The sequence below is a fragment of the Trichoderma harzianum genome (genome assembly GCF_003025095.1).
Source record: "Trichoderma harzianum CBS 226.95 unplaced genomic scaffold M431scaffold_5, whole genome shotgun sequence".
NCBI classification, from domain to species: Eukaryota; Fungi; Ascomycota; class Sordariomycetes; order Hypocreales; family Hypocreaceae; genus Trichoderma; species Trichoderma harzianum.
The window spans coordinates 1,791,492-1,803,514 of record NW_020209253.1 but is presented as its reverse complement, the minus strand read 5'-3'; the positions used below and the strand labels follow the sequence as shown (position 1 = coordinate 1,803,514).

Sequence of the window (12,023 nt, the reverse complement as noted above, 5' to 3'; positions counted from 1 at the left end):
TCGTGGTTTTTTCCTCAACCAGCAACCGGCATGCAGAAGTCAACCAACGTGAAGAGACGTCCATTTAGCGATCATTTTCCGCCAACCACAGAGATGCCCACACTTTGGCCATGTGGTTTTCCCCAGGTCTGTGAGGTGGCGCAGCACGTCTTCTCTAGATAAGAAAAGAATAAGCTCTCTGCAAGACAGATCCGACGCTACTTTCGTTACACAAGCCCTGACTGCCCGGCTGCTGGTAGCGTGTTGTACTGCTGAGTGGGTTATGTAGCATTTTGGAGGGTCGGGTGCCTAAAGAGGGACTGGCTGGAGCTATTGATTGACGGATTTCAATTACATGTGCTTAGTCCCAGCGGTCTACGATAGAGGCCCCCCTGTAATTTCGCCTTGTCGACGCCGTCTCGTGCGTTTTCCCGATTGGCGATGGGTCTTGCTATGAGGTCAGGATCGTAGGCGGATGGGTGTGGCCATGTTGCACGAGGATGACGGGCTGCTACTCTGGAAAGCCAAACAGATGCTCTGTGTGACACTCCAGGTACGTACGACTTGATAGCTTGGCTTGTAAGTGATTAAACAGCTTATTAGTAAATGTCTAGATCAGAGGCGTATGTTCATCTATCTAAAATAACATCGCGGCAGTTATGGAGATGCATATATAAATACTTGTAATCATCAAAAAGCAACAGCACATGGAATTCCGAGATGCATACGTGGGCGCTACTCCGCACTACTCCGCACCAGCAGCAATTGACTTTGGTTATTTTTCAGTAATTTTCCCGAGCTGCTCGTATACACGTAAACACCTCTGGAAGAGAACTAACAAGCATTCAACACTCATGGGCAGGCTGTTTTCTCGGGTTACCGTTACCCTACAGCTTGAGGTATTACTTTATTTGCCTCACCTCTAATCAACGATGGAGTCCAAGTCATAAAGTCATGATGTAATGATTTGATCATTAGAAGCTCCATTTCCAGGGAAGATCAGACCCGCCCTAAGCTTTCAATAGGGCTTTCAATTTTTTGAGCATCCTGGATTTGAGACTGATATCGAATATGAAATTAGTGCTGTGAAGCCCGGCTGCTATTGAACTCGCGCTCAGAATCGATAACAGAGTCACGCTAACCTCTTATGGACATTCCGCATCGCCATAGCCAACAAATTCGTCTACACAGATGAATAGCTGTGACCATCTTGTGATACGTGCCAAAGGTCATCAAGGTACCTTCAACCAGTTGATGGTTGGCTCATGCATTCATTCGTGCAAAAGGCCTTTGGCCACTTCTGGCTCCCATCACTTCATCTTCTTCCAATTATGGCGATATGACTACCGGTTTCTCTTCTAACCTGAACGCCTGTCAATTCTACCACTCATTCATCGAAACCCCACAATGGCGCCCGCTCGCAATAGCAATGTCCAACTGTTAGCAGTACTTGTCGATTGGAATGACGAGGAAGAGGGCGAGTACCGCTTCCTGGTCGGCGGTAAGGACACAAGATATGTTACCGTCGAGCCTGGTGTATTGCCAAAAGACAACCGGACCTTTGGCCCGATATTAATTCCGTTACTATACCGCCCTTTCCTCCTGGTGAATGGAACGAGGGCCATGTCTCCAAAGACCCTCTGAGCGGGCACCCAGTCTTCTCCTACTATACTCAAAGCGACTTGCCTGCAATTTCAAATACCTGGCACCACATGCGTATCGATCATCTAAAGTTCAAGCAGGTCCAACAACTGCAGAACATTCACGTGGTTACGCATCCGCGTTTTGATCAAACCCTGGTTGTCAAGTTTGCCGAGTTTCCTTGGCAAATGCCCTCCTTCGAGGCCGAAACAACAGCGTATGAATGGCTTGATAGTCATGGAATCGGTCCCAAATTCATCGCTCATTTGACCGAGGCCGAGAGGGTCTTTGGCTTCGTCACGGAGTACGTTGACGGCGCAAGATTCGCAGACATTGGAGATCTGGCGGCCTGCCAAGAAATCCTCTCTCGGCTACACTCTCTAGGTATCAAGCATGGCGACATTAACAAGTATAATTTTCTTATCTGAGAAGGGAAAGCTATGCTAGTTAATTTCGAGGACTCGTAGAGGTGCAATGAGAAGCAAGAGCTCGAAGCAGAGTATGAGCAGCTCGAGGCTTCACTGAGCGACACTTCAACAAGAGGCGTCCCGTATACGTGGGAGGATCAACAAGCATTTCAGCAGTAACTTATTATGGACAGGTTACATCACTAGCTAACGCTAGTGGCATACAATGATAATTGTTCACCGAATTGGAGCCCTTCGGTGAGCCGCATTTGTTCCCACTTGGAGCGCCAAATTTCTCACAGACTTTGCTCATCAACCAGACAATCTAGTCTTGATAGCCTGACGGACATCTGGCGGATCGGTTCCTCGTGTGGTTGTGTGATCTAATAAACGCAATAATACGACCAATGTTAAGCTTTTCTTGGGGCTTTATAGAAGAGTTAGTAACCGAAATTCCACTTATAACGAAAGACATGCCAAATTGCAGCGATTTGCATATCACCACCTGCAGCCCATAATAGCCAAGTATAAAGGACAGCCTCGAGTTCAACTTTCAAATTGGTATCAACTAACCGGAATCAGCACTCTGCCACAGCAAAGCCACAGCAAAGCCAGGTTGGCTGCATGTCCGTCAAGCTACCTAGGTAGGATGCTTGATGCTTGATGAGACGTCTGAAAAATATCCCCTTGGCGCGCGAAATCGGAGGATGCGGGGTAGACACCTCAAGGGTTTTGGCAAAGTCGCACCACGTGATTGGTGCGCGACATGTTGACTCATACCTATTCGTACCTTTGCATCAGCTCCAGATCGCCCAGCGGGAAAAAAAAAATCGATTCTTTAATCTTCAGCTGGCAAACGTTCTCTTTATACTTTTGATTCCCGGAAACGTGGGCTTCGATAATCCCTCAAGACTAGGCTTTGCAGAAGCGACATGCCCACCAGATCAGACATCACCTACTTCGGTGCAGGCCCAGCGCTTGTCAACACTGATATTCTTGAAGATGCTGCCAAGGCTCTCATCGACTACCAGGGTACCGGCTTGGGAATTGCCGAGCACTCTCATCGATCACAGCTGGCTACTGATATAATTAACCAGGCCAAAGCTGATCTGGCATCTTGTCTTGATATTCCAGACGATTACGAGATCCTTTTTATGCAAGGCGGTGGCACAGGACAATTCGCTTGTGTAGCGTATAATTTTGTTGGCGCCTGGGTTGCCCGGAAGCAGAAGGAGATTTTTGGTGTGAATGGAGGCGATTCCACCGACCCCCAGTTAATGCAGCAACTCAAGGAAGCCGTGGATAAGGATCTCAAAATGGATTACCTGGTTACAGGTGGCTGGTCACAGAAAGCGTCAGCTGAGGCCGAGCGGCTTTTTGGCTCAGAGCATGTCAATATCGTGGCAGATAGTCGTGAGACGAATGCCGGCAAATTTGGAACCATCCCCGACGAGGCCACCTGGAAGCTATCTAATGGTTCTGCTTTTGTGTATCTCTGCGACAACGAAACGGTCGATGGGGTTGAATATCCTGCTTTCCCCAAGAGCCTTCAGCCGGGGCCTGATGGAGAAGGACCTATTGTTGTCGCCGATATGAGTTCGAATATTCTGACCAGAAAGATCCAAGTTAAAAATTATTCAGCAATCTTCTTTGGCGCCCAAAAGAACCTTGGACTAACTGGTATTACTGTTGTGGTTCTCAAGAAGAGCTTTCTACCACCATCAATATCTCAGCCTTCTGCGGCCTTGATGAGATACCTTGCTTTACCTATTCCGCCTATTATTTTCCAGTACGAGACTATTGCTAAAAACAATAGCCTGTATAATACCTTGAGTATTTTTGAGTAAGTTAAAGTTTACCTGGAAAGTGAAACTAATGATAACTTAATACTAATTATCCCTATTTATAGTGTATATGTCGCAGGCCAGGTTCTTAAAAAGCTACTGCGGACATACCCTAATAAAATTGAAGGACAGCAAGCCATATCTGATCAGAAGGCCAAAATTATTTATGATGCTGTTGAGGCCTTTCCCGAGATTTACAAGATTATCCCCTCCAAGGCAGTGCGATCGCGCATCAACATCTGCTTCAATGTTACCAAGGGTGGCGATGTTAACGCTGCTGAGAAGGCTTTCCTCGACGAGGCTACTGCACAGGGACTGACCGGGCTCAAGGGACACCGTTCACTAGGTGGGATCCGTGCAAGCAATTACAACTCGGTTCCCCTTGAAGGTGCAGAGAAGCTTGCTAAATTCATCCGCACTTTCGCAACGTCATAAGGGCTGTTCGTTGGCTAGGCGTAGCCTAAGGGTTCTGGAATGAACATGGAATAAATGCACGATGAGCCATTGTATCAGGGCCGGGTAGTAAAGTGATTTGATGCTATGTGGATTCATGGTTACGGCTGCTGATGTAGGACATGCCGAATTCAGAGCTCGGACTACCGACGGTGCTCAGCCATCGCTGGAAAACTTGGCCGCTTCAGCTGGCGGAGCTAGTCGAGCGGAAAGCGCTGGGTCTGTCATATGAGACAACAAAGATGATGGCTCCAAAGCAATACGCACATGCCAGGGTTGCTTGCTGTACGGGCACAAAGAATCTCGCGTACCGATAGAGCCGGTAATAAGAGCGCCATGTGCTGCAAGGTGGCATCATCGGCCCATCAGATTGTCATTGTAGAGTTATTAACACACAAGAGGAGTTCATCAAAGAAAATTCAGGTGGATCGAACTTGGGGGATGCTATCAAACAAGAAGAAAAAGAAGGTCGACCACTTCCCCTACTTCATAGTGTAAACAAAGTTGAGCCAGAGGAAGCCGTACAGTAATCTCACGATCGTCTCAATTGTAAGCCCGGAGGTGGTACAGGCTGCGATAGTGCATGAAAAAAAGAATAGCAAAGAAATTGACTTAAAAGGAAAGCTCGCAACTCTATGTACGGAAATACTGTTCTGGCCAAGAAGGCTTTTCGACGAATAAGATGGCACTCTGTCCATGATAATCTAGCAGCGGTCGCATTTGAAATCTGTATAATACACTTACAACAGTTGACATGGGTTTCCTTCCTTTACGGCCATTTGACTGGTTTATTGCTCGGGTTACTCTCTTATACAGTCGACTCGCCATAGTAAGAATTGACCGACAGATGTCGGGATTTGGACTTTAGATAACGGCACCAACTTCGGGTGTCAAGTCGGGGTAAGAACGGCGTTGCCAAGCATGCGGAGCGTGAAGGGTCTGATCGGAGCGTGGACATGGTTTTGTGAGCCGTCTCAAGCGCAGCAAGGCAATTTTCGCCTCCATTAAGGCAGGATGAGTCAAAACGACCTGACGTTAAAGGTGCTTCTGTCAGACAATTGACTGGTACTTAACCTTGAGCTTCTCGGAAAGCAAAGTTTATAGAAACAGGTTACTAGAGCCACAACACCAGTTGTCCGTGATTTTGATCCATGCTGTGTGTGCATCATGTCTCCAATTGTGCCTTTCTCCCCCGCCACATATAATATCTATTAGTCAACGCCGTTTTAGTTCGATGAGTCCCGAATATTTGGAAAAAAGCGGGATATAGATCCATAGGTCGACCAGACCATTCCTTGATAAATTTGCCCTCATTCTCACCCAAAACTGTTTTTTCCTTGGAGATTTCTTCAATGTTAGATACTAGTGCTCTGTACAAACAGAAAACAGGGTACATCACTACTAGGTAGCACTAGTGGCATCCAATGAGAATTGTTCACCGAATTGGAGCCCCTCGGTGAGCCGCATTTTTTCCCACTTGGAGCCGCATGAAAACTCTTATACCTATTTGCCTCTCCCCGATTCCAACAACCAGCCAGCCGCCTTCGAGCTCAACCGTGCTAAAGCCAGCCCGGTTAGCTCAATCGGTAGAGCGTGAGACTCTTAAGAGCACACGTTCTGATGCAATCTCAAGGTTGCGGGTTCGACCCCCGCATTGGGCTTTTCCTATACAAGCACTTGGTCGAGATATCAAGTCGGCTGGTTATTTTTTTGCTCCTTTGACCAAATTCTTTACTATTTACCTCTTACCTCCTGCTCTATATAAGAAGGCGCATTCTTTGACTTACTATTTTGCGTGCTACTACAAACTCCCATACCTACTTTGTTCCTCCAAATACAACTTCGTTTTTCCTGCCCAGCCAGTGCTTGCGTGTTGCTAAGTGAACTCTGTCTCATCTGAAGTGCTAATGGAAGCTGCTAGAAATGACGGGCTGACTAGACATACGGAACTTTGCTTGTTTGCTCTGAAAGATATAGACTCAGCTTGAATACATGTAGATTAATTCACAGTCTCGAGTCACCGACGATCGCTGTATGAGCAGACAGTGGGAGGATGCATATATCTGACTGTTCGGCCAGCAGCCTCAGTTACTGCTAATGGTAAACATCTCATTGCTACCCTTACCTACCAAGAGATCTGATCTTTACTGGGCCTTCAGCGGTGGCGGCGCCGGCACTCTCGGTGTTGTTATATCTATGCCCAGTATTGTTGATGGTTCTTCCTTTACATTCAACGATCCCAAAGTTGGTAAGGATGCTTTCTGGGATGCTATTGGTGTATTTCACGCTCCTCCTCCTCCTAGTCTAGTTGGATTTGGCAACAGTGCTCTGTATACATGTAGGCTTGCTCCTACAAAGTTTGCCCTTATTGCCATCGCTGTGCCTGGCGCAAAACTTATGGCCTGTATAAACGCTTTAATGAAGCTCTTCTTCGATAACCTCACTAGAACCGACTTCTAGCACCAGCCGCTTGTTATTCGACAACTATGTTGACCATTTTCGCCTACCAACCTTGTTGTTGGCAGCGACGTGTGGCGCGAGGACAACAACAACAACGACGACGGACTTTGCCCCTCCTAAGTGTTCTGAACACTACCTGATAACTACCTCGGTTGATGGCCATCTCAACATGACTTGTATAGGCGTGGATTATGTCGGTAGACGTCTCATTATACTTCAATTACATGAATTTTAGTTGTAGAAGAATTATATACTTTTATGCCCGAGGTTTTACTGATTCACTAGGCCACGAAGATAATTTTGTCTATCTGTATGATTCGATCTTTATGGGGGCTTTTGCCAATACTTTTATCGGGAGCCTTGGCGACTAATCGAACACTGACTTGCGCCGAGGGTGTCGCTTTTCGTATTTCGCATCCGACATGTTACAGCCGACTGGATCCAACTACAAATACACCGGTTCTGAGGCCGAGGATCGACATGCAAACAGCGCCGCAAAGATGTCCTCCAGCGTGAGGGTTGGCGCGGCGAACTCTGCTTCCCATTTTCCCACCGCATAAAATTGTTTTGCCATTCCTTGTTGCAATCGGAGATCCCTGTAGCCGTCTGTCAACTGGAGTAAAAAGCGAAACAGCAAGATTCTTCGAGCGTCGTGCCTCGATTTTTTATGAACGGTCTTCATTCGGCCAGTATACGCGGATAACGCATCTCTCGATTCTTGGCTGAAATTACAAGTATGCACCATGGCCATGAGTCCATTCTGTCAACTCGGCCTTCTCCTCCGGGAGGGAAGTACGACAATCTAGGACAATTGCCTCACTACTTCCATTCATATTATTAAATAAAACTTCCGGCTTTTTAGTAGGGAAATTTTCGGTTAGATGAGCCTTACTACTATCCAGGTACTATAGGTAATAAGTTGAGTTATTGAGAAAAGCATACTCAACTTTCTTTCCTGTGCCGCTGACATACAGAGCTGGAAAAACACTGAAGAAGAATGATTACCCCATCGTATAGGATGCTGCTGCCTCTAGCTAGTTAGTTAGTACAGGTGGAGGAAATGTCTCGCCGAAGTGTTTTATTCGGATGCTGGCTGTCGTAGTCCATTTTTCACCACAGGCAGAATACAAAGTTGCGTTTCGGCATGGCTTCTGGAAGCTATACTAACGGGTAAGGTGAGACATTAGATGAACTGGGATGTTACATCTGATTACGCCAGTTGACTTGAAAGATGGAATAGGAAAGTGTGACGATGGCCAGGGATTTATAGGATGGAATTGGCCATACAATAGCATCGTAACTCTTCGACTCTCTTAAACTGTCTCGATATCTAGTCTAGCTTATTATCAGTCCGTTATGACTTTCTTCGTATTTGACGTAGCGATAAAGGATCAATTATTGTTCTGCAGGAATCGTAAATATTAGATAGCGTCCTCACGGGGGCCGATGATATCTGCGTGCTGTTCTCTTGTCACGCTGATCAAGGGTTCATATTCCAAAATAACATCACCAGGTTTCCAACAAGCCACCAATGAGCTTAGCCTATGTGCTTAATAAGCGCCCGGTTAGCTCAATCGGTAGAGCGTGAGACTCTTAGCAGCACACGTTCTGATGCAATCTCAAGGTTGCGGGTTCGACCCCCGCATTGGGCTTTTCCTATAACAAGCACATGGCAAGATATCGAGGTGGTTCATTTTTTGGCCTTTCATTTTTTTTTTTTTGTAAATGTGTTGTTACTTTTGAAGATCGGAGAGGTCAAATGCCGGTGCCTATTGGCTGGCTTATTAAATAGAGCTGGGGAAATGCGTTTGTCTGGTGGACAACACTGGTGTCTCTTCCCAATGTTTGGATACCTTGACTTGTTCTTGGATGAGCGAAAGAATTAAATACTCTCTTGCGCCATATCAGCCAGTTGATATCAGCACATATTCCAACTACCTGTACTCTGTAGTAAAATCGGCCAAAGTGGGCATATAATTGTACGGCTTGTACTCAAACTCTTTATCTCTGCTTGATTGGGCGATGCTGCGCAGCGGGTGTGGTGGCTGGAAAGTGTTTCAACTACAGTTTCGTTTCATCAATCGGGCAGTTTGATGCAGCGATTTCAACCTTTTCTTTTCAATACCAGGGAGGTTCTTGAATATTTACTATTTTAAAAGATTGAGGTATCTACGAGTATTAGGATGCATCTGCATCTCTACACTGCATTTACACGTTTTGTGTGATGACTAAGTAATTTACTAGTATTAATGCATGTGGTGTGATTCCTCTCCATGACGGCACTGCCGCGTCTTATATCGAGTCTACGCAGAGAAGCGCTCGGGTATCTCGTCGCAAAGTGCCATCCTGCGCTCAATGCGATCCTTGCCCTGGAATCTGGAGCCGTCGCGGTATTAATCCAGAAAGCGCCATACGGACTGCCGACGACGGTTTGAGATCGATCGGATCGGATCCGTTGACTCCTGCTTTAGCGGCCGTTGTCCGTGGCCGGTGCCCCTGCCTGTGCGTCGGTATCGAACGTTCAGGTCATCTGGGTTGGGAATAGATGCTGCTCTTCTAGGATAGAATCGCAAATAAGATAATTTAGACTCCTTGGACGGATTGATGTGGGAGTTGCGTCCTTTTGTCTTAGTCCGTGGCTCGGAGTTATGGCCCAGTTGCCTACCATGCACTAGTGGTCGTATCTCCGACTCCCACTTGCCCTCGGGGGTTATCATTGTGGTCGATTAAATGAATTTACGGCCTGGGAATTTATCGAATTTATCGAATTTATTTTATCGAAAATATAATATTCAGTTTCCTTGACTCATGTCTTACTGGCCGAGACAGCTATTACATAACACTAATTCGGGCGGTTGGTTGGCTGCGGAGGGGTCACTTGACCTTTCTTATCAGGTGGAGGAAGCGATAGGGAAAGGTGCAAGGCTAGATACGGCTCTTAGAGGGGCTGTTCCAACGTCATTCAGGGCATTAAACTGAGCGATATGTTATGGATGCGACAGAGGACGGGATGCACCAGCCTGATGGGGGAATTGAAGGTTGGGAATATACGAATAGCCTCTATGCTAGTCCTTGGCGAGGTATACTCGTACCAAGGGAGATTTCCATGACAAATAGTAGAATTTGTCCTGCTCAGTGAACTCAGTAATACACACGTGTACTGTACAGTCTGTGTACCTCACTTATCATGTCTCTCCTTTTCCGGCGCTTCATGTAAACTGTGCCGAGCGGTGAAGGTATAAGCTGCGCTGTACTCCCTCAGAGATAAGAAAAAATCTCCTTGCATCAAACCTCTATTACTCGGCCAACCAACTGCAACCACGGCATCGCCACAATCATCACCAATCTGACAAGAGATAGCCAACGCGAAACCCCCGTGATACCATCGGCTCTGCGTCTCTCTTCGGCATCATGTGCAAGCCCCGGCCGCTGCTGGACGTGCCCCGCGGTGGAGTCCCCGGACGCGGCGGATTGCCGACTCAAGCCTTTTATTAGCAATAATTTTCCACGGGTGAGCAAAGCGACTTGATTATATAGAGTCTCTGTTTTCCTCTAAGTTACTAGTTCGTTCGTCTGCTCAACACCCCTTTACCTCTAAGTTACTAGCCCGATCCGCCAGTCAGAGACACACGCACACATGGATTCGAGCGCCTTCGTTTGACCTACCCAATTGTACGGCCCTAGCCCACGGTCTTGCAAATGGCGCTCAGACAGCAGCAAAGCAGGCGCAGGCGCAGCCCCCATTCGAGACGAGAAACGGGCCTTTGATTGGGGGCGTCCGTGTGACCCGAAGTGCTATATCTACTGCAGCCGCTGCCCGCCTCGTCGAAGCTTCTTTTCCGCATCTCTCCTCAGAAGCATTTTGCACCAGGACTATCCGCCGATAGCATATATTTTTTCCTAAGCCTTACGCGCAAATTCCGACTTCTTACGGACCTACACGTACTTCAGTTAAAGTCCAATCGCCCAAAATGAACACCAGCACCGTCAAGAGCCGCTTCCTTTCTCACCCCGAGGACCTTGGTATTGTCACCGTAGGCTTCTCGGGCGGTCAGGTATGTTTATCTATGTTCTATTTGCAACATCTATGCGCCTCTACGCCATCAATTTGGCTCTCCCATGGACTCCGGACACGATTGCTGACGCGTATTGCAACAGCCCAAAGCCGGTGTGGATGCAGGCCCTACTGCCCTCATCGAGTCTGGACTCTTGACCCAGATTCGAGATGAGCTTGGTTACAAGCTGCACGGTGATGAAACGGTCAAGTTCTACAATGACCTGACTCCCGCGTCCGACCCCGACTACCGCGGCATGAAGAACCCGCTCCTTGTCTCGGCTGTCACTCAAAAGATTGCATCTGAGACATACGAGCACTCTTCCAAGGGCCGTCTCACGCTGACGCTTGGTGGTGACCACAGCATTGCCATTGGCACCATTGCTGGAACTGCCAAGGCCACGCGTGAGCGCCTGAACCGCGAAATCGCCGTCATCTGGGTTGATGCGCACGCCGACATCAACACCCCCGAGACGAGCGACAGCGGTAACATCCACGGCATGCCTGTTGCCTTCCTTACCGGCATTGCCAAGGAGGAGAAGGAGGAGTACTTTGGCTGGATCCAGGACGACATGCGCCTGAGTGTCCGCAAGCTTGTGTACATTGGTCTGCGCGATGTCGATGCTGGCGAGAAGCGCATCTTGAGAGAGCATGGCGTCAAGGCTTTCAGCATGTTCGATATTGACCGGTAAGTGCTTGGCTTAGCGCCGTCTCTAATCGCCTTGTAAGAAAAGAGAGCTAACACTGGATTTTATCTCTTTAGCCACGGAATTGGCCGTGTCATGGAGATGGCCCTTGCCCACATTGGCGACGACACTCCCATCCACCTGTCTTTCGACGTGGATGCTCTCGACCCCATGTGGGCGCCCAGCACTGGTACTCCTGTGCGAGGTGGCCTTACTCTGCGTGAGGGTGATTACATCTGCGAGGTGGTTCACCAGACCGGCAACCTGGTCGCCATTGACTTGGTAGAGGTGAACCCAAGCCTTGCAGCCACCGAAGCCGGAGCACAGGAGACTGTCAGAGCCGGTTGCTCTCTGGTGCGCTGTGCACTCGGCGAGACCTTACTGTAGAGTGTTTTTTTGGTGAAGGAAAAGGGTTTTTGTTTTCGTTTGATAGGGTTTTATGATGAAATGGATATATGGGATTGGGAAAGGAAACGGCATGATGATTTTATATATCTGT

The 12,023-nt window shown here is 47.8% G+C and overlaps 4 protein-coding genes and 2 non-coding genes across 6 annotated transcripts; all 6 read left to right on the top strand.

The window, feature by feature from the left end:
* Positions 1-1,386: 1,386 nt before the first annotated feature.
* On the top strand, positions 1,387-2,048 carry M431DRAFT_4832 (hypothetical protein; the record flags this gene model as incomplete). The annotated part of the gene is made up of 2 exons (XM_024916105.1): positions 1,387-1,515; positions 1,599-2,048. 2 exons carry the CDS (start codon positions 1,387-1,389, stop codon positions 2,046-2,048), a joined length of 579 nt encoding a protein of 192 aa, XP_024775576.1.
* A 911-nt stretch (positions 2,049-2,959) lies between these two features.
* Positions 2,960-4,306, top strand: M431DRAFT_82781 (hypothetical protein; the record flags this gene model as incomplete). Its single annotated transcript, XM_024923218.1, has 2 exons — positions 2,960-3,870; positions 3,937-4,306. The coding sequence occupies 2 exons, from the start codon at positions 2,960-2,962 to the stop codon at positions 4,304-4,306; spliced, it is 1,281 nt and encodes a 426-aa protein (XP_024775575.1).
* Positions 4,307-5,892: 1,586 nt separating this feature from the next.
* On the top strand, positions 5,893-5,985 carry M431DRAFT_t83. Its single transcript has one exon. It is a non-coding gene; the product is annotated as a tRNA-Lys (tRNA).
* A 283-nt stretch (positions 5,986-6,268) lies between these two features.
* M431DRAFT_16191 (hypothetical protein) lies at positions 6,269-6,784 on the top strand (the record flags this gene model as incomplete). The annotated part of the gene is made up of 1 exon (XM_024912993.1): positions 6,269-6,784. Exon 1 carries the CDS (start codon positions 6,422-6,424, stop codon positions 6,782-6,784), a length of 363 nt encoding a protein of 120 aa, XP_024775574.1. The 5' UTR covers positions 6,269-6,421.
* A 1,559-nt stretch (positions 6,785-8,343) lies between these two features.
* M431DRAFT_t84 lies at positions 8,344-8,436 on the top strand. Its single transcript has one exon. It is a non-coding gene; the product is annotated as a tRNA-Lys (tRNA).
* Positions 8,437-10,755: 2,319 nt separating this feature from the next.
* M431DRAFT_4829 (hypothetical protein) lies at positions 10,756-11,911 on the top strand (the record flags this gene model as incomplete). The annotated part of the gene is made up of 3 exons (XM_024916077.1): positions 10,756-10,839; positions 10,943-11,526; positions 11,602-11,911. The coding sequence occupies 3 exons, from the start codon at positions 10,756-10,758 to the stop codon at positions 11,909-11,911; spliced, it is 978 nt and encodes a 325-aa protein (XP_024775573.1).
* Between the last annotated feature and the right edge of the window lie 112 nt (positions 11,912-12,023).